This window comes from Lepidochelys kempii, chromosome 1 (assembly GCF_965140265.1).
Source record: "Lepidochelys kempii isolate rLepKem1 chromosome 1, rLepKem1.hap2, whole genome shotgun sequence".
Lineage (NCBI taxonomy): Eukaryota > Metazoa > Chordata > Testudines > Cheloniidae > Lepidochelys > Lepidochelys kempii.
In genome coordinates, this window is record NC_133256.1 from 107,698,516 (window position 1) to 107,724,867 (window position 26,352).

At 39.6% G+C, this 26,352-nt stretch overlaps 1 protein-coding gene across 10 annotated transcripts in view; it reads left to right on the forward strand.

The window, feature by feature from the left end:
- Nucleotides 1–26,352, forward strand: part of NAXD (NAD(P)HX dehydratase) — a 72,209-nt gene that overhangs the window by 32,662 nt on the left and 13,195 nt on the right. For 8 of the 10 annotated variants that reach the window (XM_073349808.1, XM_073349792.1, XM_073349783.1 and 5 more), the window contains 4 exons: nucleotides 3,372–3,480; nucleotides 16,204–16,254; nucleotides 16,338–16,442; nucleotides 16,815–16,935. In XM_073349808.1, coding sequence (XP_073205909.1) covers nucleotides 3,372–3,480; nucleotides 16,204–16,254; nucleotides 16,338–16,442; nucleotides 16,815–16,935 — 386 coding nt within the window. Of the gene's footprint in view, nucleotides 1–3,371; nucleotides 3,481–16,203; nucleotides 16,255–16,337; nucleotides 16,443–16,814; nucleotides 16,936–19,926; nucleotides 20,047–26,352 lie in introns of all 10 variants that reach the window. The other 2 variants (XR_012159579.1, XM_073349769.1) reach the window with 2 other exon arrangements.

The window sequence follows — 26,352 nt, forward strand, 5'->3', positions numbered from 1 at the left end:
GAACAGAGCCTTTCTGCCTGAAATCTTTTCTACCTCACAACCAGAACAAGGTAGTGCAAGTCTTCATAAACAACACAATGGCAGTGTATTATATGAACAAATGGGGGGAATTCTTTCTCTACAACAGCACGAGAAAGCAGTTGTGCTTTGTGATTATTTATCCCGTAGCTCTTCGCCTCGTAAGCAAGGACTGCATACTGGTGGATCAAAAGAGCAGAGATGTAATGGAACTTCATGACTGATTGTTAAAAATATCAGTGATAGATGAGATCTTCACCCTGTGGGGGTTCTCAGACATACATTTATTTGCAACCAGACAAAATGCGAAGTATCAGAGGTTTTGCTCAAGAAGGGGGAGAGACAGTCTGTCTATATTGGATGACTTTCTACTGGAGTGGGGAAAAGGTCTGCCTTGTATCTTTTCCCCCTTCCCTCTCCTCCAAAGGTGATAAAGAAGATAAGATAAGACAGAACCAAAATAACGTTGATTCCCCTAGCATGGGCAAGGCAACAGTGGTTCTTAGACTTTTTCCAGCTCTCCAAGGGTGTATATAGGCCTGTCCTTGTGGCCAAAGACTTATTACATTCTGCCCTTCTGTTGAGTTATCTCCTGACACCCTATTATTGCGTCTGACTGCATAGCCTATAGGAATCTAATGTACCTTCGGAAATCTTGCACGTCGGAAGTGTCACTAGCATTGATTAACTCTAGAAAGCAGTTTACTGGAAGGTATTATCTCAAGTGGAATAAGTTTGTGAAATGAGCAAGCAAGAAACATGTATCCATCAGTAGCAGCAATTCAGTCTATTCTGGAATGCTTTAATTAAATCATTTGGGGTTTTCTATCTTCTCCTTTGAAAGTTCACTTAACAGCTATAGCTGTCTGTAATGTGTTGGTAGATAAATAAGTCTTTGCACATAATACGTTAAAGGAATTTATGAAGGGACTTGTCAGTATGTATCCATGCATAAAAGTTTCAGTCCCATCCTGGGAACTCAAATTAGTTCTTACGCAGACTTCCTTTGAGGCCACAGCAGAGTGTTCTTTGTTCTACTTGTCTATCAAAATGGCTTTTGTCATAGCTATGACATCAGCTAGACAAATGAGTGGATTAGATGCCTGCCTAGTGTATCCTTCATTCACTGTCTTCCAGAGGATATGGTGGTGCATTGCTCTAATCTTAGTTTCCTTCCCAGGGTGGTGTGTGACTTTCACCTTTTAATCAAACTATTAATTATCCAGTCTTTTCCCTAGACCTTGTACTCATGTAGACAAGACAGAGCTGCATACTTTGGATGCTAAAAGGCTTAGGCCTGGTCTACACCCGGGGGGGATCGACCTAAGATATGCAACTTCAGCTACGAGAACAACGTAGCGGAAGTCGACTTATCATAGGTCAACTTACCTCGTGCCCTCATGGATCAGGGTCAACTGCTGCTGCTTCCCCGTCGACTTCGCTTCTGCCTCTCGCCGCGGTGGAGTACAGGAGTTGATGGCAGAGCGATTAGGGATCGATTTATCGCATCTACCCTAGATGTGATAAATTGATCCCCGATAGATCGATCACTACCCGCCAATCCGGAGGGTAGTGTAGACATACCCTTAGTGTCTTAACAGTGTCTTCATTTCATACGCTGATAACCATAAGGGACACTCTCTCTTCATAGATGCTACTTAGTTGGGTTAGGCAGTGCAAGCAGGAGCGCTGTGAACTAGTATCCATTCCACCCTCCTTGGGGGTTAGATTACACTCTACTAGAGCAATTGCAGCCTTTGTAGCACACCTTAGACCTGTTCAAATTGCGAAGATCTGTCGAACTGCAACTTGGAGCTCTGTATGTACACTTACAAAACACTACTCCCTAGACTTAGCATCTCAGTGGAATGTGCAATTTGGAAGAGCATTACTATGATCCCTGTTCAATTAGGACCCCAGATCATACCTTCCTTACAGGAAGTGCTGCTTATCAAACTATCTCATGAGTGGAAATATGCAGAGAATACTAAAAGAAGAAATGAAGATTAATTACCTGTAATGAGAATTCTTTGAGATGGATTCTGCATTGTCTCACTCCCTGCCCACCTTCTCCTCAGAATCTTAAGTCTGAAGAGGAAGTGGAAGGAACAGAAGTGGCAGAGGGTGTCAAGCCCCCTTTCGTAGCCTCAGCCTTGGAATGTTCCAGAACACAGAGGGGAGTGGTGAGTGGTGATGCTCTCATTTGGCATTGCTCTGAGCAGGTTTTCCTGAGGTGTACCCACTGGCACATCCCCCAGTAGTGTGAATATACAGAGTCCATCTGAAAGAACTCCATTACAGGTAAATAACCTTCATCTTCCTTTGGGGAAATACAGCATGTATCGTAGGGAACAATTCTACAGGGAGAATGATTAGGTCTAAGAGATCTCTTCCATCTCTGAGGCTTTTTCCAGTATGGAAAGATGCACTGTTTTAACTAAATAGATGTAAAAATCAGTCTAATTAAACCAGTGCAGATCCATAATCCTAGATGTATTTAAACTTGTTTAACCCTTTCTTAAATTGGTAATGTATTGATACTGCTGTATTGGGTGTTTGCACAAGTTGAACTCACTCAATTGTTAAATCAGTTTCATTAACTGCATTTTTCTAGTATACACAAGGACTCATGTACTAATCTAAAGGAAATCTACTATTTCTCCAGTGGCACTTACCTTTATACTGTAGTTTTCCAAGTTCCTCATGCTGGCATATTTTAAAATTCAAATCAGAATTTTGTAGAACTCGACTTGTTTGACTTTTTTTTTTTTTTTACAGTAGAGGCTTATAGTAATGTCCGTGAACCTTACCTTCGTAAAGGTGAAGGATAAGTAAATAGACACATCATTTACCACAAATCTGTTTTTCAAAGATGGTTTCTTTACAGTTTTGGGTAGTGATTTGAGGGGAGTCTGAGCTCTATATAGAACAGAGAACACCAGTCCTTTTAACTAATGAAATAGCTGGGCATTTGAACATAAAGATCCTGATCCCTAGAATTCCTAATTAAAGCATTGATTGTGCATCTGTGTAGCATCCTGTTCAAGTGAACAGGATTCCTTGTGGGATCAGAGTCTGCCTGCACAGATCTAATTGCAAGACTGGGGCCTTTGCTAACAGGTGTTCCACTCCTTAGAGAGCGCTTAGGCCCCAAATGGTTCCCAATTCTCCTCTCCCCAGTAAGATGAAAAAACAAACTTTCAACAAAACAAAAATCTGTTTATTTCACTAGAGGGCAAAAACCGGCATGATAGCAGTAATGTTTGGCTAACCTCAGATGTACATGGGAGATGCTAGATTTCAGATTTGAGAGTGTTGAAAGTAAATGCTTTGTACTTGTTTTCCCTACGTAGTGACCGTCCTAATGCTGTTCATGAAGTGGAAAAGTGGTTGCCGCGACTGCATTCAGTTGTCATAGGACCTGGTTTAGGTAGAGATGACGTACTACTTGAGAACGCTAAGGTAATATGTACTCTAGTATTTTGCTCTACATCTTTGTTACTGAATTTTATAAACCAAGTTTTCAGTTTTTGTGCAGCTAAACTAATATTTTTCAGTGGGGTTATTGTGTAATAGTCTTAATGGAGCCATTAAAATATAGTTTGAAAGCAACATCTGTAATAGGAGTACTGGCTATAAGTGAATCAAAACTGCCTTCAAATGAAATTTCTATAAACGATTTCTTTTTGTTATGACTGGTAGTAGTCAAGATCTGTTGGTCACTAAATGTGAGTAACTATAATTTAAAGAGAAAAGCTAAAACTAGAAGTTGCCCAGCCTTTGTGGTGAGGGTCATAGATCTTAGGGCTTGTCTAAGTGGCAAGTTGGTGCATGGCAAGCCACAGTGAGAATCTGCAGCATGCTAGACTGTCACACGTTAACTCACTGCGTGGACTCTGCTACCACACATTAACAGTTACAAAGTACACTTTGATGTACTGCCATTTCAAATGGGAGACAAGCTTGTACACTGTAGATTCATCCTCTGGCTTCCTGTTGGCTTGCCATGTAGACAAGCCCTAAGTCATATTTTCACCATCAGAAACTCAGAGTGAGGCTTGAAGCTCATGCATCCAAGTGGTTTATTTTGATCACTTTCATTTTGATAGTAAATCTGTAAAAACAAAGGCCAACATTTTCTAACGCAGGTGTCTAAAGTTAAGCACCTAACTCTATATTTAGGCTCCTATGTTAGAAAATGTTGTCCCCAACCCCTCCCCGCCCCCCCCCCTTTTTTTTTTTAACAGATTCATCACCAAAATGGAAATGATCAAAAATAATCACTGAAATGCTTAAGCTTCAACTCACTTTAGGCACCCAGGTTTGAAAACTTTTTGCCAAGAACAATATCAGTAAGCAAATGTGTACCCACGCACTGGAGGAGTTGCTAATAAATAAATATAAACTTCCTTTTCTAATGGAAGCAATATTCTTGCTGGAAAAAAGAGCATTTAAATATTTCTATACAGAGAGGAACAAACTGTTACACAATATTCCAAGATGAAGTCTTGCATTATTGCTGTCCTATGTCAACACACCAAAGTTCATGTTTCAGTCTAATGCCGGAAGCTGTGTGTACAATATAGTAAAATCTGGTGAAGCGAAATGCTGGGCTAATCAGTGACCATAACAAAAAGTTGGATTGCTAGGTTTTTCAGAGATCTTGACATTTCAGCGTGGAATTTACAAAACAGTAGATTCAAGAAACACTTAAACCAGAAGGTTAAAGTATCCTGAATGTGATGGAGAAAGAGAGTGATTTTGGGAACTTCTGCATTGAAACTGTGACTTATCTTCCTTCTGTTCATTTTTAAAAAATTATTTGATGATGTATAGATGCTATATTAGTGAAAAGACTCAGTGTGCTAACAAGTGGGAGGTTCTCTTTATTTATAGAGCTGGTCAAAAATCAGTTTTTATTTCTGTGAAAAACTTTGAACAAAACAGGTTTTCATTAAAAATGTTTACTTTTCTATGAGATGTTTCTGTTTTTCAACAAAAAACTGAAACAAAACAATCGTAATGTTCTGTTTCCATTTGAAATTTTTATTTCATTTCAGATTTTTTAAAAGCAAAACAAAAAGTTTAGAATTTTCAATGAGAAGTCCAAAATTTGGTTGAAATTGAAGGTAAAAAATAATTGTCTAAAAATTTTGACCAGCTGATTTATTTGTTGTTGTTATGTTTTCTCTGTAATGCTTTGTTCCTTATAAAGCAGGCTTGCTTACAAAGAGTTGTGTGGTAACTTATGTTTGTAGCAATCACTTTGTTACCCATCTCTGAAGAGAAAAGAAGCAGGTGTCCTAGGACAACCTGACTGGGAATGACACAGTAAAGGAAAGACAACTGTTCAGCCTGGGAATATTTTGGTCAGAAGGGAGAGAGACCCAAAAGAGGCAACAGCTGGGGAGCTGGAAGCCAAGAGTTGTTGCCTTTGCTGAACTGTTGAGGGGAATACAGGTACAGTTGTCCTGTACTGTGGAAGCTCTTAATTGCGGATTCCAAGCAAGTTCACTGGCAAAGGATTCTTTTTGAATTCAGAGAGAAATTGAGAAGTAGGTCTTGCCTATATTTGTTTCCTGTGCAAAAGAAAACTGTTTGGGGAGTAATTTATATGCAGTTTCTCCAGTTCTGTTAGTTTCAGTGATTGGGTGTTTCTGCTTCTTCTTTTTTTTTTTTTTTAATTTTCCCCAAATCATCTTAAGATTTTCCTTTTCCTCTGCCAAAGACCACTCTCCTTCCCCCCTTTAAACTACAAGGGTGATGGTAAACTTTTTAATGCATACTGTACATGTTAAAATTAGATCTCTTAACTAGTTTCAGTTTGAATTGTTTAATACGTGAATAGTTCATATACAGAAGGACAAATATTTTCATAAAATGGATGCCTCTGTTACGCAGGATTTTCAGAACCCCAGCAGGGGTAGCTTAACTATTTCACTCCAGCCGGTATCGGGAATAAATCAATGGGAACACAGCAATTCCGTCTGATAAAAGATTAATGCAAGTAAGCGTGCTCTATCTAAAACTGCAGTTCATTAGATTTTAAGCACACTCAGAGATAAGCAATAGTTTCAGAACATCCCAGATATTTACCTAACATCTGGAACGATAGTGAGTAATTAACAGCAGGTTTGCAGTGACTAGTTGCTCACCTGCCGGGGAGAAAAGATGTCGGGGAAAAAATGTCTCAAGTTGACTTCGGAGGACTGCTCCAAATTACACTCTATTATCTAGTCTTTTTATAACACATTGTTACAAAACACATAACCCAGCAGGGAGGTCACTATGAGCTATCATTTCTCCTAACTTTCAATAAACTTTTAATATTAGAGGGGCCCAGACTTAAGGTCTCCTAACCACCACGGTTTTCAGTCTCATTTGTTTACTTTTCTTTCCCTTCCTCCCATTCTGATTAGCAGAAACTGCCAGCTAGTTTTGACTTTGCCTCTAAAAGCCTGCTTTCCAATTAAACCTTAACTATGCAGTGTTCTCTTTTATTAATTAATAGTGGCTGAATGCACATAACGTGGTTGCAGTTGGCTTGATAATATTTTGTGGTACACATCCCTCAAATCCAGGGTAACACATAAGTTGCTGACATGTGTAGAGATTTAGGCTGGGGCTGGAGTCCAGGCTCCAAGACCCTCCTTCCTTGTGGGGATCTCAGAGCCCAGGCTCCAGCCTGAGCATGAATGTCTACATTGCAATTTTTAACCCTGCAGCCCAAGTCCCGTGAGCCTGAGTCAACTGACCAAGGCCAGCTGTGATCTTTTATTGCAGCGTTGACATACCCCTCAATCAAGCTGGGTTCATTCTTTCTGTTGTTTAAATCTTTACCACTATTAAAGGTTCTGCAAGCCAGATCAAGCCCTCAGCACACATAGACTATAGGATCATAGAATATCAGGGTTGGAAGGGACCTCAGGAAGTCATCTAGTCCAATCCCCTGCTCAAAGCAGGACCGATCCCCAGTTAAATCATCCCAGCCAGGGCTTTGTCAAGCCTGACCTTAAAAACTTCTAAGGAAGGAGATTCCACCACCTCCCTAGGTAACGCATTCCAGCGTTTCACCACCCTCCTAGTGAAAAAGTTTTTCCTAATATCCAACCTAAATCTCCCCCACTGCAACTTGAGACCATTACTCCTTGTTCTGTCATCTGCTACCACTGAGAACAGTCTAGAGCCATCCTCTTTGGAACCCCCTTTCAGGTAGTTGAAAGCAGCTATCAAATCCCCCCTCATTCTTCTCTTCCGTAGACTAAACATCCCCAAGGAAAAGGAACAGATCTGTTGATCAAGAGGGTGCCATTTTTACATAGGTTCTTCTCAGAATAGGTGCTTCTGACTCAGAGGGTGTTATAGAAAATTACCTTGTTTTAGATTGAGGTTCAGCAGCAATAAAAATTTCTTGGGAACACTGGTTTAAATATGCAAATCTCATGAGTTTTTCATGAAGATGTGTTTCCGCCCAGAGGGTGTTTGGTATCTTGTGTTCTATTTGTTCCAATGACAGTTACCATATTTTTTTAATAGTAGTAAACATTTTAAATTATTTTGATATTTGATCTTTGGTAGACAGGTTTACATTTTTTAATTCTTGTTTTATTGCCTTTGAATGTTCATTCAAATAAATAAGAGTATTGGAGCATGACAAGTACTGTGTGTCATAGAATCATAGAATATCAGGGTTGGAAGGGACCTCAGGAGGTCATCTAGTCCAATCCCCTGCTCAAAGCAGGACCAATCCTCAATTTTTGCCCCAGATTCCTAAATGGCCCCCTCAAGGATTGAACTCACAACCCTGGGTTTAGCAGGCCCAATGCTCAAACCACTGAGCTATCCCAAAATCATCTGCCGAAACCGAGATCAAACCAGGGACCTTTAGATCTTCAGTCTAATGCTCTCCTAACTGAGCTATTTCAGCTCATTCCCAGCTGAGCTGTTTCAAGCAGCTGGGTGTTTTTGCTTTGACTTGTCAACAGTGAAATAGTTAGTGATGTTGGCATATAAAATAACTTAATAAGGTTCCAAAGTAAGACCCTGTAAGTAGGTGGTGGTCCCATTCTGTTCTGAATGGGGGAGTTAACCTTTAACTGCTACGGTACGTTGTATTCTGTGTAGAGGAGAAGAGAGTCCATTTAGATGTCTTCTGAATATTCCGAGTTACTACTGTGATGAAGATGAGTAGTGTTTGAAGGTGAGATTGGATTTTTGTGGTTCTGTTGGGTACCTTTGCATCAGTCTTCTCCACAGAATATATTGGGGAGGTGTCTACCCTATATCTAATTTTTCAGGTAATAGGCATGAGGTACTGTCAAAATATTGAGGGATCAAAAGATGAGGTTCTGAAACAAACGATGATTAGGTTAGTAGCAGTAAGTCATCATGTTTGAATGGTGATCATCCCAGAGTACTGAAGAAGCTTAAGAATGAAGTGACTGAGATACAAAAATATGCAGTCCATGTAAAACTGGCTCCAATACCAGATTGCAGTAATTGATGGTGTTATATTCTGAAAATGTTAGGGTTGATCCTGGGAATTAAACAAAACACTTACTTTATTTCCAAGTGAACTGATTAAAGCAACCAAATATAATTGTAAATGCACATGATATAAGGACAAAACCAGCATGGCTTCTGTAAAGGAAAATCATGCTGTGCAAATCTACTAGAATTTTGTGTGTTTCAGCAAAATAATGGATAATGGAAAGCATGTCGGTATGTTTCATTTGGACTTTCATAAAGTCTTTGCAGGAAAGCAAAAAGTAGGAATACATAGTCAGTTTTCAATATTCCAAAAGATTAATTCATAGATTATAGAGCCAGAAGGGATCACCATGATCATCCGTTCTGACTTCCTGCATAACACAGGCAATAGACCTTTTCTGAATTAATTCCTGCTTGAACTAGAGCATCTCTTTTAGAAAATTGCAGGGTGGGGGTCCCAAGGCTCCATACTAGAACCACTGTTAAATTTACCTACTCTTGTAGATCATTAGTAGCTATATTTGTATGGTGGTAAAAATTTGTAAATGGTACAAAATTATTTAGATTGCTTGAGATGAGAAGATTGAAGAACTTTGCTGGGTCCTAAAAAAAGGTAAATGAACAGTATGACAGCATATTGAAATTAATCCTTAACAAATTAAAAGTTAAACATGTTGGAAAGACTAATTTGAACTTTTTATAGGCAGCATAGGGTTCTAAATTGACAGTAAGCATTCAAGAAAAGCCTCTGGGTGTTAATGTGGACTGCTCCCTCAAAACATCTGTTTGCTGCACAGCAGCGATCAGACAAAAAACAAGTGTTAGGGTATGCAAAAAATGGGCACTGTGTTCAGTTCTGGTCACGTCAGCAATATCAGAAGTAGATGGGAGTCCAAAGACCATTAGGGAAAATCGTTAAAAGAATGGAAGTGTTAGAGCTATTTAATATGGTGAAGAAATAGATCAATATAAAATAACAAATAGTATAGACAAGTATACCCCCTGTGGGCTTGGGAACCGAATAGTCCCCACTGCTGCTCCTGCATGTCGTAAAAGGCAACTAAAAGGGGACTGCCTGGAGAGGGATGGGCTCCCCCAGGTTAAAAATTTGCCCAAGACACACCATATGATGAGCAAGTCACCCATGTCCATACCGGATTGGTTGCAGCTTGGGTTGTTAATGACCATGCCAACCGTCTCCTGCCAGGGTGAACGCGACAAGTATACTACTGGTGTAATCCCAATAAAGAGGCTCTGTGGAAGAGAACGTTACCATAGCCACATGGAATGTAAGGACATTGAGACAAATAGGGAGGTTGAAAGAACTCACAGATGAAATGGAACAATACCCCTGGCACCTCCTAGGAATCTCTGAGGTCAGACGGAAGAACTTTGGAGAGGCTCTAACAGAGGAAGGCCATGTACTCTATTACAGTGGAGAGGACAAACATATCAACGGTGTAGGATTTCTTCTGCATAAGGATATCAAGAATACAGTATTAGGATGCAACCCAATATCTAGCAAGCTTATTTCCATCAGTCTAAAGGCTGTACCGTTCAATATCACAGTAGTACAAGTCTACGCCCCTACAACAGACTATGACGATGAGCAAATTGAAGATTTTTATAATCAGCTCCAAGATATCATTGATAAGGTACACAAGAAAGATATCTTGATTGTACAGGGAGATTGGAATGCTAAAGTAGGTACTGATGCACACGCAGACTGGCAAAATTATTGTGGCCCTTTCTGTGATGCGGTAACCAATGAGCGAGGATTGAGACTTTTGGAGTTTGCCAGCTATAACAATCTGGTCCGTGTAAATGCATTAGGAGTACATAAAGCATCCAGACGATCAACATGGCATGCACCTGATGGTTTTCATCACAGTCAGATCGATGACGACATTGTGCAAAACTGATTTCGTTCTGGGATCAACAGAGCTAAAACAAGGAGCTTCCCCAGTGCTGATGCTGGAAGTGATCACAACCTCATGCTAAACTTTTTGCTGCAGCTAAGGAAAATAATTAGGCCAAAGTTCAGCAGAATCAAGTTTGACTTAGAGACCAAAGCATTGCGGAGTCATTCCAAGCAATGATTGGTGGAAAATTTGCTCCGTTGCTTGCTCTGGAGGAAGACATAGAAACAGTGACCACTGTAATTCAACACTGTAATGAATGAGACAGCAATGGACATTCTTGGGATACACTGTAAGAAGAAAAAACCTTGGGTCACAAATGAAATACTACAAATGTGTGACATTAGAAGAGAACTCAAGAGAGACGAGAATCGCACTGAGGGAGCTGATAAATACAGAGTGATTGGCAGAAAGATCAAGAAAGGAATGAAGGTGGCCAAGGAGATATGGATAGAAAAACAATGCTCTAAAATTGAAGAATGTATCAATAATAAAAATAGCAAATGAATCTTCCAGATTGTAAAAGATCTGACGAAGGAAAGATGGACCAATGCTAATGCAATTCAAGACAAAGAAGGGAACAGTCTTACAGAAGAAAGACATCATCAACAGGTGAACATAAGAATGGCCTTACTGGGTCAGATCAAATGTCCACCCAGCCCAGTATCCTGTCTGCTGACAGTGGCCAATGCCAGGTGCCCCAGAGGGAGTGAACCTAACTGGTAATGATAAAGTGATCTGTCTCCTGCCATCCATCTCCACCCTCTGACAAACGGAGGCTAGGGACACCAATCCTCACCTATCCTGGCTAATAGCCATTAATGGACTTAATCTGCATGAATTTATCTAGTTCTCTTTTAAACCCTGTTATAGTCCTAGCCTTCTCAACCTCTGCAGGCAAGGAGTTCCACAGGTTGACTGTGTGCTGTGTGAAGAAGAACTTCCTTTTATTTGTTTTAAACCTGCTGCCCATTAATTTCATTTGGTGGCCCCATGTTCTTATATTATGGGAACAAGTAAATAACTTTACTTTTCCTTATTCACTTTCTCCACACCACTCATGATTTTCTATACCTCTATCATATTCCCCCCCTTAGTCTCCTCTTTTCCGAGATGAAAAGTCCTAATCTCGTCAATCTCTCCTCATATGGGACCTATTCCTAACCCCTCATTTTAGTTGCCATTCTCTGAACCTTTTCTACTGCCGGTATATTTTTTTTGAGATGAGAAGACCACATCTGTACGCGGTATTCAAGATGTGGGCGTACCACAGATTTATATAAGGGCAATAAGATATTCTTCATCTTATTCTCTATCCCTTTTTTAATGATTCCTAACATCATGTTTGCTTTTTTGACTGCCGCTGCACGGACGTCTTCAGAGAACTATCCACGATGACTCCAATTTCTCTATCCTGATTAATTGTAGCTAAATTAGCCCCCATCATATTGTATGTATAGTTGCGGTTATTTTTTCCATTGTGCAGTACTTTACATTTATCCACATTAAATTTCTTTTGCCGTTTTGTTGCACAGTCACTTAATTTTGAGAGATCTTTTTGAAGTTCTTCACAGTCTGCTTTGGTCTTTAACTATCTTGAGCAGTTTAGTATAATCTGCAAACTTTGCCACCTCACTGTTTACCCCTTTCTCCAGATCATTTATGAATAAGTCCTAGGACTGACCCTTGGGGAACACCACTAGTTACCCCCTCCATTCTGAAAATTTACCATTTATTCCTACCCTTTGTTCCCTGTCTTTTTAACCAGTTCTCAGTCCATGAAAGGATCTTCCTCCTTATCCCATGACAACTTAATTTAAGTAAGAGCCTTTGGTGAGGGACCTTGTCAAAGGCTTTCTGGAAATCTAAGTACACTATGTCCACTGGATCCTCCTTGTCCACATGTTTGTTGACCCCTCAAAGAACTCTAATAGATTAGTAAGACATTTCCCTTTACAGAAACCATGTAGACTTTGACCCAACCATTTATGTTCTTCTATGTGTCTGATAATTTTATTCTTTTCTATTATTTCAACTAATTTGCCCAGTACTGACGTTAGACTTACCCGTCTGTAATTGCTGGGATCGCCTCTAGAGCCCTTTTTAAATATTGGTGTTACATTAGCTATTTTCCAGTCTTTAGGTACAGAAGCTGATTTAAAGGACAGATTACAAATCACAGTTAATAGTTCTGTAATTCCAATTTTGAGTTCTTTCAAAACTCTTGGGTAAATGCTATCTGGTCCCGGTGACTTGTTACTGTTAAGTTTATCAATTCATTCCAAAACCTAGTCTAATGACACTTCAATCTATGACAATTCCTCAGATTTGCCACCTGCAAAGGACGGCTCAGATTTGGGAATCTCCCTAACTTCCTCAGCTGTGAAGACTGAAGCAAAGAATTCATTTAGTTTCTCCGAAGTGACTTTGTTGTCTTTAAGTGCTCCTTTTGTATCTCGATTGTCCAGATGGACAAATTACTGCTTTGATGTATACAATCACCGGACAAATGGAGATCCTAGTGTCCTGGACAGCCCAGATTTAAGAGGAGGATGACTTTCCAGTACTGCGTGAAGAAGTGGGGACACCTGTGAAATCACTCAAGAATGGAAAGGCTACAGGTATTGACAACATCCCAGCCAAACTGAAGGAATTTGGAGTAGAAATAGTAATAGATGTACTCACCAAGATCTGGCAGACCGATGAGTGGCCCTCCATGTGTTCACAGTCACTAATCATCACTCTGCCAAGGAAAGGCAACCTGCACTTGTGTCAAAATTACCAGACTTTAAGCTTAATTAGCTATGCCAGCAAATTGATGTTGAAAGTCATATTGAACAGATTGAAGCCACAAGCAGAGAATATCATTGCTGAAGAACAGGCTGGCTTTCGTGCTGGAAGAATTACCATGGAACAGATTTTTAATCTTCATGTTCTATGTGCGAAGTACTTACAACATCAGCAGGACATCTACCATGTCTTTGTTGGCTTCAAAAAGGCATTTGACAGAGTATGGCATGAAGCTCTCTGAGCAACCATGAAGAAGTACAGTGTTGGTTTTAAGCTTATTCTTACCATTAAACAACTGTATGCCAAGGCCAGCAGTACAGTTCTTGTCAATGGCACAATAAGAGTGTGGTTTTGTAACACTGTTGGAGTCTGGCAAGGCTGCCTTCTTTCACCCACGCTGTTCAACATCTACTTGGAGCGCAAAATGACTGATGCCCTGGAAGATCACATATGCACAATCAGCCCTGGGGGGCAAACAATCTCAAATCTTCGCTTAGCTGATGACATTGACCGGCCTGACAGGTAACGAAGATGAGCTTGCCAATTTTGTGAAACGATTGGATGAAAGCTCTGCAAAATACGGTATGGAAATCAGTGCAGAGAAAACCAAGCTGATGATAAACGTACATGATGGGATCAGCTCACATATCACTGTCAGTGGACAAGAGCTGGAGACAGCGAAACAGTTCAGGTATTTGGGGGCAGTCATCACTGATGAAGGATCAAAGGCAGAAATTCTGGCAAGAACTGCGCAAGCAACAGTGGGAAAGCTAAAGCCAATTTGGAGGAATAAGAACATCTCTCTGGAATCCAAGCTGAAACTGCTGCACGCACTGGTCATCTCAGTTTTTCTGTATGTGTGCGAGACATGGACCCTTATGGCAAAACTTGAATGGAAAATACAGGTAGAAGAGATGAGATACTTCCGTAAAATCCTGGGCATCTCCTACTTTGATCACGTCACTAATGAAGAGGTCTGCAACATCACCCAACGCTCCAAGTCATATGAAGACCTCCTGACGACCATGAAGAAGTGCAAACTGAAGTGGTACGGCCATGTAACAAGCTCACTGGCCTATCCACGATCATCCTCCAAGGGACAGTACAGGGGAAGAGGAGAAGAAGAGACAGAAGAAGTGATGGATTGACAACATAAGAGTGGACAGGAACGGACTTCGCGGAGACTCGAGCACTGACACACAATCGTCAGGGGTGGAGACAATTGGTTAATGGCTTATCAGTGATGGTGCCCCAACAACCAATGTGGTTATGGGAGTAGTGGTGGTGATGATGATGATAGACAAGACAAATTGGGACACTCTTATTTGCTCTCCTTCATAGTACAAGAACAGAGTATATTTGGTGAATTTAAAACTGATGATAAAATATTTTTTTACACAATACAGTAAAAGCTTTGTTATCCGGCACATTGGGGAAATGGAGGTTGTCAGTTACTAGATTGATTGATTGATTTTGTATTGGGAGATATCCAGCACTTTATTAACCGGCACTTCTGATAACACAGTTTTTACTGTACATAATTAACCTGTGGCGCTCATGGCGGTGTGATATAATCTGAACACAAGCTTAGTAGGGTTAAAAAAAATTATTAGACATTTAGATAACATTCCCTGTTACATTATATGTGGGCAGGGGGGAGATCTAAATCCTCAAGCGTCAGTGCATAAGCCAACGACAAACAACATTCTAAAAGCTTTTATTAATCACTGCTGCCTTTCAGTGATTAATGAGGGGACAGAGAGACAGTTTATTTTTGGACTGGTATGTACTTGTTGCAAGAAACTTTGCAAATAAAAGGTTTCAGAGTAACAGCCGTGTTAGTCTGTATTCGCAAAAAGAAAAGGAGGACTTGTGGCACCTTAGAGACTAACCAATTTATTAGAGCATAAGCTTTCATGAGCTACAGTTCACTTCATCGGATGCATACTGTGGAAAATACAGAAGATGTTTTTATACACACAGACCATGAAAAAATGGGTGATTATCACTACAAAAGGTTTTCTCTCCCTCCACCCCACTCTCCTGCTGGTAATAGCTTATCTAAAGTGATCACTCTCCTTACAACGTGTATGATAACCTGGATTTGTGCTGGAAATGGCCCACCTTGATTATCATACACATTGTAAGGAGAGTGATCACTTTACATAAGCTATTACCAGCAGGAGAGTGTGGTGGGGGGAGACAAAACCTTTTGTAGTGATAAACACCCATTTTTTCATGGTCTGTGTGTATAAAAACATCTTCTGTATTTTCCACAGTATGCATCCGATGAAGTGAGCTGTAGCTCATGAAAGCTTATGCTCAAATAAATTGGTTAGTCTCTAAGGTGCCACAAGTACTCCTTTTCTTTTTGCAAATAAAAGTCCACCCTTCCTGTTTGTTTCTAAACTCATTCTGCTAGTGTAAAATCATTTCATGTCTGTCTTGTCACACAAGGTATGTTATTAACACAGTCGTATTACAGTGTGGTTATGGTCAGAAAAGTGACTAAACTTAACACAGTCTTGCTCGGCAGATATATTTCCTGAACTTATTTAGTCATCATCTTATTCCTTTTCTTTTACTGCATTTTACTTATTAGCATTTTGAAGCCAGTACAGCTATGGGAGTGTGAATTGGATTATTTTCTCATTCACACATCAACACAAATATTATCCTAGTTTCAGTTGCAGGATTCCATTGCTGCTGGTTAAATGTGAACCAGAAAGAGTACAGCTTATCTTTAAGACGTCCTACTAAATTTGCATTGCTAGCAATTAGAAGATATCTCTGTCTGTAAAATGCACAAATTTGATATGGAAGTGTCTTCTCTAACCATGTTTTTAATTTTTTCTTTGAAATGGTGATCTGTGTGACCAGACTCCTTAGGCAGCTTTTTTTAGACTGAAATAAACTGCTGAATTTCATTTAGATCTTTTGGGAGTTAACATAGCAAGCGTCTTAAAATCATTTGCATTTCTTGCAGGGTATTATAGAAAAAGCCAAGGTCAAAGGAATTCCTATTGTCATTGATGCTGTAAGTATTTTTTTTTCATACATTTATTTGTCTGACATTTAAAAAGCTATTAAATAAATTCTTTTTTTAACTGTCTTCTGCAGGATGGATTGTGGCTCATTTCCCAACAACCCTCTCTTATTCAAGGTTACCAGCGAGCCATTCTTACTCCAAACTATATGGAGTTTAGCAGACTTTATGAAGCTATGGTGAGCTGCTGATTAATTTTTTGGTGATACATAAGTATGTGTTTGTTTCATCTTTCAAAAAATATTTGTTGATATTGTATCAAACTTTCATATTGTTCCTTAGCTACGTAAAAAGCATCGTGGGGATAAGTAAATCTGCATGTGATAGTTGTCATGACAACACTGGATCATTGCTTGGCACATCCTTAAAGCAAGCAAAAAAAAGATACTTTTATAACCATTTTCTTTTTCGGCAGCACAAAATGGATGAATGGAAAGAATATAAAAAAGTATAGAAAGACTGAATAACAAATCTTTTTTCATAGGCTTAAATTGTTTGGTTTTGCATTAATGGTAAAATGAATTATTCTGTATGGAATTCTTGTGTTGTAGCTTAGAGATCCTGTGGATAGCAATGATCACCATGGATGTGTGTTACGGCTCAGTCAAGCCATGGGGAATTTGACAATTGTTCAGAAAGGAGAACGAGATCTTATTTCAGATGGAGAAAAAGGTAAGTGAAGTCTTCAGCTGTATGATTTTTTTTTTTAAAGTTGTGGTCCAGCTGTAGCTGATTCATTTGATTCAAGGATTGACTGATACGTTTTTGCACAGCACTTTAGATATCTTTTGAAGCTTGATGCTTAAAAAGTGTGTGTGATTTTTAGTGGCTTTGATGTGCAAGTCCTTTAACTTCCTTGTTCCCGTCTTTAAAATGGGCATAATACTTATCTATGTCACGTGCGTGTTGAGAAGCTTAATTTTTGTGAAGTTCTTTAAAATCCTCAGATGAAAGGAGTGCAGTTATAAGTTCAAAGTATTAACAAACTAGTTCCAGATGTATTTACTCAAGGGAAACTTAGTTGTTTCACTACGTATTGATGTGACTGAGGAATGAAGATGTATTGAATGGCTCCATCAGCTGCTTCGTCACGTGATGTTGCCCATCGTCTTATGTAGATCTGTAAACTCTTTATCAACAACTCTGCAGGCAGTGATATACATCACTCATGTCTATTAGACTTAATGTACATGCCACATACTTTAGACTTAGCAACATTTTTGCTAAATTCTTTGTAGATAACTGTTGCCCCTTTTAAAACTTCTATTTAAAAAAGTTAAATTACTACTTAGCAGTTTTTAAAAAAGGAGTTGTTTGCTTGATGCCAAGTTTTCTAGTAATCAATAGAAAATTAATTCAAACAATGTTGTAATCCCCCTGTGAGACTGTAACCATGTTTTACATAACAAACGAGATAGCTGAGGTCTAACAGGAGCTGATATGAACTATCAATTTCAGACAAGTGTATATGCCGCTTTAACAGTTATTTTATATATACACTGTCGGAAGTCAGAATATCCTGACTTCCAGTGTATGGCTGTCCTGTGTTAGTTGCCAACAGTGTTTTAGAACAATGTAGGATTTTTGCAATATTTGTTTTTCTTCATTGCTTCCTTATTACATACAGGTGTTTTCCTGGATGGTGGAAAGTGGGGGAATAGCTCTCTGTTCTCCTTTTGAAAATTGCCTATGTAGCTCCCCACTCCTTGGATAAGTGCCTCCTCAGAATTTTCTAGAAGATGGGGCCACTCAGCCCCCACCCTCTCTCCTCACACAGGATTCAGAGGCCATAAAAGAGGGAGTGCCCCAACTGTTCTCCAGTGCCTTCTGACCACCAGGTGTGCAGTGAGCTCAGAGCAGGCTTGGTGTCTTTGAGGTTTCCTAATTATTCTCTTCCTCCCTCCCCCGGCCCTTTCTCTGGCTCTATGGAGTACTATTTTTTCATAGTTGTATAGCCATTCATTTTGTTTTTCATTCTAAAAAACAACTTTTTTCAATTGCCAAGCCATTATGTGTGTTGTCTGAGGCCCAGCTGTGTTAGGTTGCTTCCCTTACTTGTTATATTGGTCCCATCAGACCATATATTCAATATCTTCCCTTTCTTGGGTCCTTTTACATCTCGGGCAGCATTGTTGACGTTGCTAAAAAAGCAGTCTTCAGGTCTTGGGCTTAATACAAGGATATGATGTCTGTTACAAACGTCCATGTTTGTTTGTCTTTCGTGTCTGGGAAGAGGTTATAACCAATACAAATATTCAGTTTGCAAAGTGCATCTCCTGTTGACAGAGGTTCTTTAGATTAACCAACTGAGTCTGGGGACTTCTGGCAATGTTAAGAGGCATCTTGATGCCACAGAACTGCTTCTCAAAATTGCATTGAGAGAGGAGACACTGCTTGTTGCTTTTGTGCTGCACCTAAGGACCAATCTCCATACCATGTCTTTCCAAGATCTTTAGTCTTTACTTCTGCTGCTTCATAAAAAAATTACATCAGATGAGACAACACACATGATGATTCCAGTCTGGGGAAAATCCCTATTATCGGATTAGGAAAGTGTGCCTTAGGCACACTTCCATGTTCTGAAAGGTTTTGTACTTTTTAAAGTTGCCATCTTCCAACAATCTTTATCCCTTACCTTTCTCCTTCCAGGAATCTATTGCTTCGGCTTGTGCATTTAGCACACTAATCCTTATTGTTTAAATGCTGCAGTTTCTGGACCTCATCCCTTACCTCTTACACATCTAGTGAAAAAATTTAAAAACTAAATCTGAATATGCTACAGAAAAGGTAAAAGTTGGAATTTTGAAGATAAAGCTTTCAGGCTACTTTGTACTTAGTTGGTACAGAGGAAAGCTTTGAGGATACAGCTGCCTGTAGCAATGAAAACTGTAGATAGCATTAGTTTTTAGCAATGAAAACTGTAGATAGCATTAGTTTTTTATCGATTGTTTACATTGGCTAATTGCATACTTCTGTTCAGATGATTGTAAGGCAAATATAGTCATCACAAGTAGCCTTTTTCTTTGGTATTTGAATCTGAGTGACAGACTAAAGAAGGTCAATCTATTTAGCTTAACATGGAGAAAGTCACAGGATGACTTGATCACAGTCTATAAGTACCTACATGGAAAGAAGATTTCTGATAGTAGGGGCCTTTAATCCAGCAGAAAAAAACATAATGAGGTCCAGTGACTGGAAGCTGAAGATAGACAAATTCAGAATAAAATAAGGCACATTTTTAACAGTAAGGTAGTTAAGCATGGGAATAATTTACCTAGGGACTTCATGGATTCTCAGTCACTCGATTTCTTTTTAAATCAAGATTGGATATTTTTGTAAAATATATGCTAAAGCTCAAACAGAACATACAGGCTTGATGCAGAAGCATTTTGTGCAGTTCTGTGGCCTGTTATTCAGGAGATCAGACTAGATTATCATAATGGTCCCTTTTGATCTGTGAATTGTTTATTCACATACATAGCTCTCTGAGAAACCAGTAATAATTCTCTACTGTTTTTTCTGGAGAGTGAGAGGAGTTGTAATGTTTTTAAAAGTCTCAACTTCAGGTATGCACTGCCAACTGCCCAGTGAACGTAATTGGCAAGGCTTTTAATTAAGTTTTATACACTTTTTTTTCTTTTCTTTTGCAATTCTACATTATAGCCTGGTCTACAGTTGTTGACTTCCTGCTCTACAAAGATGTGCCCCACCATTCTGTTGGTAGGTGATATCAGTACCATCACTGATCAGGGCAGGCGTGAGTACTCAGCATAAGGGGAAAAGGTAAGTCAGCTTTTATTCAATATGGCACAGCTCTCTAAGGTTTTCTTTTTATTATTCTTTGGAGAACTGGGCAATAATAAAGTGTGGTTATACCAGTTTTTGTTCCTAACAAGTTTAAAATTTAGTTAGGTCCTTGAGGTGTCTGTATTTTGACTTTTAAAATGAATTGTTATGTTTTTCTCCAGCCCCATATCAGTTACTGGCTTCTCTCCTCAAAGCATTGCTTGAAAAGAGAGAGTCTCTGACAAGTAGCCACTAGCTTCTTCCCCAAGCCTCCCTCTACTAGTAGGTAGCAGCAGCATGCTACTCTCTCCAGTTCCTCTCCTACTGCCTGGAGATGTGTATAAGAAAGTAGGAAAGCATCAGGTGAAGGGAATGTCTTGCTATTGAACAGAGGTTAAAAAGCCACCTTCTGGCATGAGAGCCAGTCCAGTGCCACTCAGGCCTTGAATTAAAGGTCCCACATCCTCCCCCTACTCCCTTTATGGCTGGATAAGTGGCTATTCAGCTGCTTGTTAGAGTCCCTGTCTTGCTTGGCTGCTTTTGCAATGTTCGAGCATCCAATAGATTCTTCTGCTCTCTTAATCAGACAGAGGACAGGATGTTTGTTCCCTTTCTGCATCCCCAAGCTAGACCTGATTGAGAGATTGCAGTTCCAGTGCACTGGTTCAAGATACATTCTGAGCACAGCCTGTAGTCTCCCTGGCACTGTTCTACACCACCTGCCATCAGAGCAGCTCCTCAGTTCCTGCCTCCATCAAAGAAACAGATGACTGGAAAATTAAAGTGAAATAGACTTTTTTTTAACTTTCAAACAACTGGTATCTTACACTCAAGGACCTAGCTAAATTTTAAGTGTGATTAGGGAATATAACAGTATAAACACCCTTTAAATAAAAGCCAGCTTACCTTTCCCACATCACTAGAGTGATTACTCCAGCCCTAGTCATTAGCATTTATATCGCCGTTCTTTTGCATGCTGGGGCATGTCACCAGGATTCCTTTGTGGACCAACCTGCAAAACAGAAAAGGTTAAAATGTTACTCATTTAGTATTAATAGTTGCCAGGTCAAATAAATGTATTGATTGAGGATTTCATTCAAATTGAAATAACTTTCTTAAAGCTGAATCTTCCATTTAATGAAGCAAAATGGTCCTTGATAGCTATCCGAAGCGGCCAAGTAAGATTTATGTGTGAAAACTGATGTTGTTTGAGAGAAACATTTGGAAGAAATATAATTCTGTTTGGGGCCAGACAGTATGTGAGACCTGCACTTACAGTACCTTTCATCTGAGGATCTCTGATTACTTTAAGAAGGTGGGTAAGAGGCATTATGCGCAGTTTGTAGATGGGGAAACAAGCACAGAGAAAATTAAGTGACTTGCCTGACCTGTTACAGACAGGAATTAGACAAGCATAATCAGGAATAGGTTTCAGAGTAGCAGTCGTGTTAGTCTGTATCTGCAAAAAGAGAAGGAGGACCTGTGGCACCTTGGAAACTAACCAATTTATTTGAGCATCGGCTTTCGTGAGCTGCAGCAGAACTCTGAATTCATGTCTTGGTCTACAGCCTCCTTATACATATTTCACTTTAAATCTTTACACTAGTCATTATCTTTACCAGTGTTACTTATGCATTTGGTCATAGCTAGAACTTGCCCATATCTCACATTTTAAAATATGAATAAATAAAAGTAAAGAAAACTATGAACATGAATATCTAAAATTAACCTAATCATTCTGATTAACATTTAAAAATCAAGCATTGATGGCATAGTATGAATAACCTGAGTTTTGCTGTGTTGAATATTTCCATGCATTTTGATTTTTCCGATTATATCATGCCCTTAACAGCAAGTGCTATAAGTAAGACTGCTCACTTATAACCTCCTGTTTTCACTTAACTTCCTGATTTTTAGGGTGAAATTACCCATGTTTGATATTAGCAAAATGATGAAATTATTTCTGGAACGTTTGAGAACCTTTTTTTCTTTTTTCTAAGCATGGCATCCTCACCGGAGTCTCACTCTGGGTTTTTAGCACCCATTGTGTTACAGTATAGGAACTTCTTCAGTTCAAAACTTTTTGGCAATGGTAGCTGGGCCTGAGGGTTCCTATCTAATGTGCCCTCTTAATATCTGAGCACCTTACAATTTTTAATGTGCTTTAACCTCAGTATATCTTTGTGCGGTAGGGAAATGCCCATTTTATAGATAGGAAATTGAAGCACAAGAGAGACTAAGTGACTTGCCTAGGGTCACATAGGAAGTCTATGGCAGAGCCAGGAAATGAACCAGGTCCACTAGACCAATTGAACCACTGATCGTCTTTGCTCCAAATCATCTCATGTCATATACTCATATAGTTTAAGGCCAGAAGGTGACCATTAAATCACCTAATCTGACTACTGTATCATGCAGGCCTTTACGTTTCACCCAGTTATCCCTGTATTGAACTCAATCACTTGTGTTTGTCTAAAGCCAATCTTCCAAAAGGCATTTAGTCTTGGTAGTTCGTTGCAATGGTTGATCATCCTCGCTGTTAAAATTTTATACCTGACTTCTAAATTGAATTTGTCTGGCTTTGGCTTCCAGCCGTTGGTTCTTGTTATGCCTTTCTCCGCTAAAAATCCCCTTTATACCTGTTATCTCTTTGTGAATGTACTTACACTCTGTAATCAAGTCACCTCTTCATCATCTTTTTGATCAGAAACAGATTGAGTTCTTTGAGTCTCCCACTGTAAGGCATTTCCTCTATCCCTCAAATAATTTTTGTGGTTCTTTTCTGCACCATCTCCAATTTTTCAACAGGTTTCAGAGTAGCAGCCATGTTAGTCTGTATTCGCAAAAAGAAAAGGAGTACTTGTGGCACCTTAGAGACTAACCAATTTATTTGAGCATAAGCTTTTGTGAGCTACAGCATGTATCCGATGAAGTGAGCTGTAGCTCACGAAAGCTTATGCTCAAATAAATTGGTTAGTCTCTAACGTGCCACAAGTACTCCTTTAATTTTTCAACATTGTTTTTAAAATGTGGGCACCAGAACTGGACACAGTGTTCCAGTATCTGTTTCACCAGTGCTACGTACAAAGGTAAAATAATCTCCGTACTTCTATTCACTTCTCCCCTGGGTATAGGTCCAAGGATCGCATTAGCCCACTTTGCCACAGTATTGTGCCGGGAGCTCATGTTTGTTTGTTTGTCCACTGTGGCTCCTTTTCAGAGTGACTGCTTTCCAAGATGCAGTTCCCTGTTCTGTAGGTGTGGCCTGCATTCTTTGTATTTGGCTGTATCAAAATGCATTTTGTTTGACTGGGCCCAGGTTACAGAGAGATACAGATTGCTCCATATGACTACCCTGTCCTCATTATTTACCTTTTTGCCAACCTCTGTCATTCACAGATTTTTATCAGCAGTGGTTTTATATTTCCTTCCAGATTATTGATAAAAATGTTGAATAGCGTTGAGCTTATAGCTAGAGCTCTACTGGAAACACCCTATTCAATGATGATTCTCCATTGACAACTCCTTTTTTAGATTTGTCAGCCCATTTTTTAATCTGTTTAACAAGAGCTCCATTAACGTTGTATAATTCCAGTTTTATAATGAGTGTCTTGATATACTAAGTGAAACACTTCACAAGGAGTCTAAGTTTATTATATCAATGGAGTTACCTTTATCAACCAAATTTACAATCTCTCCAAAGAATTGAATTGGGTTTCTTTGCCAGGACCTATTTTCTATAAAGCAGTGTTGACTGGTATTAATTTGTATTCCTATTGTTTATCAATTGAATCCCATATCAGCTTTTCTGTTATGTTTTCTGGGATTGATGTCAGGCTAACCAACCTGTAGTTACCCAGATCATCGTGCTTGCCATTTTTGAATATTGGCACATTAGCACTCTTCCAGTCTTCTTTCAGTCTTATGCTCAAATAAATTTGTTAGTCTCTCAGGTGTCACAAGTACTCCCAGTATACCGGGATTTATTATAATTAACATCAGCAGGTGAGAGATCTCTTCAGCCAACTCTTTTTTAGGACTCAAGTGCAAGTTATTCAGGCCTGCTGATTTTAATATGTTTATGCCTTGCAGTTCTTGTCTAATATCTTCTGTAATGGTCTGGAAAGTACTTCATCCTTGTATGATACAAGTGCACCATCCTGCTTCTTTCCAAACACAGAACAGAAATATTTATTGAATTCTTTTCTGTGTCATTTAATAACAGTTTTATCACCTCTATCTTGTGATGGACCAGCACCATTGCCACTAGCTGCCACTGCTCCATGCAAGGTATATGGAAGGTCATCCACATGGTCACCCCTGCCCATTTTTACAAAGCTCTGTTGCTTAGATTTGGCCTCTGGGAAAGAGCCATGATCTAAATTCTTAGTACTGCAGAACCTGTTTCCAAGACAAGGTGCCCTACAGTTCCTTTGGGGAAGGTCAAAGAGGTCTCTAACTGAACTGGCCAAATTTTTGGAAAAGCATCACAAAGACATATCGTCTGAGGCTCTGCCAGTCTGTCAGTTTATGCTGCCTGTTGTTGCTTGGAAGTATTTCATTCTTTTTTATTTATTTTAATTTAAAAAGTTCACAGGTCTTAATACTGGTCATCAGCCTTTTTTCCTTTTTGCAATGCGCTTACTGCAGTGTGTCAACCTTTTATCTTGAAACATATCTTGAGTTACTGAGTCTCCAAGACTAAGACTCTTGTGAGGATGATAGTACCTTTTTCCCATTATTTAAATTACATACATGGAATTTTGCTTCTTTGAAGCTTCCTCACTGATTTGTGCCCCATCATCTCTGCTTATGGTGGGGGTGGGGAGTCTGCTTTTGTTTACCCTCTAGGTGGTGTGTACATATGAGGCTTCCAGAAATCTTTTACTTTATAGTTTTCTTTTATAATTGGCTTAGTTTGAAGAGCAGTTGCCTCCTGCACAATTCAGAACTGACTAGAAGGCTAAGGAGCTGTGAGGTAGTGGCAGATGGTGACACACGGCTAATAAGCAGGGCTTGTGCTCAGCTGCCACTCAGATGGCCAAAATAAAAGCTTTGAACAGAGGATTTTCCATCTTGCCTCCTGCCAAGAGTTCAAGACCTTCCAGTGAAAATTCTGTGAGATATTATCTTCAGAATAGCAGAATTAGAGAGATTTTCCCCAAAACTATATACCTTTGTCACACAGCTAATAAAAAAAAAACCCTCTGCCCTTTGAAACTTGAGACACACATGGTACACACTGAGAAACACATCCACAACCTAGTCTTGGCGGGGGTAGAGGAAAGGTGGAGGCAGGAGTGATTGAAAAATTAACTTCCGGGCATGTTGTGGTGGCATCTGCTAGAATGTTGTTAGTGATTAATGAATCCATGCCCTCTTGATGATACCAACAAAGCATAGTTGCTTGGCCTGATGAGCCCAAATGGATTACTGCTGAGACAACTGGCAGGGGAGAGAGGGAGACTCATAGTATATTTCTCTGCCACACCCACCAACAGAGAGTGAGTACAGCCTTAGAGCTGACCTGGAAAGGGTGTGATTGTGATAACTGGATTTTATATGCTATTGTTTAAGGATGTGCAAATAAATTTCCCCAATTTTTCATGTAAATTGCCCCACTTTCTAAATAAAAAGGCTCAGTGATTCCTCTTGCAGAAAATTCAAGTGAGAGTAGCTCAGGTATTTTAGATGAACAATAATGTTCAGGGATCTTGGGGAAGTCAAGGCCAGGACCCAGAGGTAGACTTTGGAGAACTGGAGCAGGGGTTGCTGTCCCAAGTAACTGTTTCCCTGCTGGGACAGATTCTGTTTGTTCTGGATCTGGGAGAGACTTTGTGACCCTTGCCCAAAGAGAGAAGAGGGTGAGTCTGGTTGTTTGCCTGGAGGAGGGGATGTGCCTGAATTCATTTTGTTTTCTTTTTATTTGCTTTGTGAGCCCTTGCAGCTCAATATGTGGTGAATGGAGGAAAGTGATCCTGTGGGCAGTAGGAGTTAGATTACAGCTAAACTATTTGCATGCTCATACTATCTTGAATTCACTTCATGAACCTGGGTGCCTTCAGAGTAAAAATGCAAAATCTAATACTGTGACCTAACCTTTCCATAGTAACACTGTTGACAAAGAACAGAAGAAAATCTCAGTTGCAAAGGTCTGAACTTGCCCCTTCCCCCACCTCCATAAGAAAATAACTTTAAATGCTACCTGGAACCTATTAAGCACAGGCAATCTCTTCCCTCTCTCCCCCCTGCTCCTCCCCAAAGTAATGCAACATAAAGGTGTCACAATTAACATTTATAAAA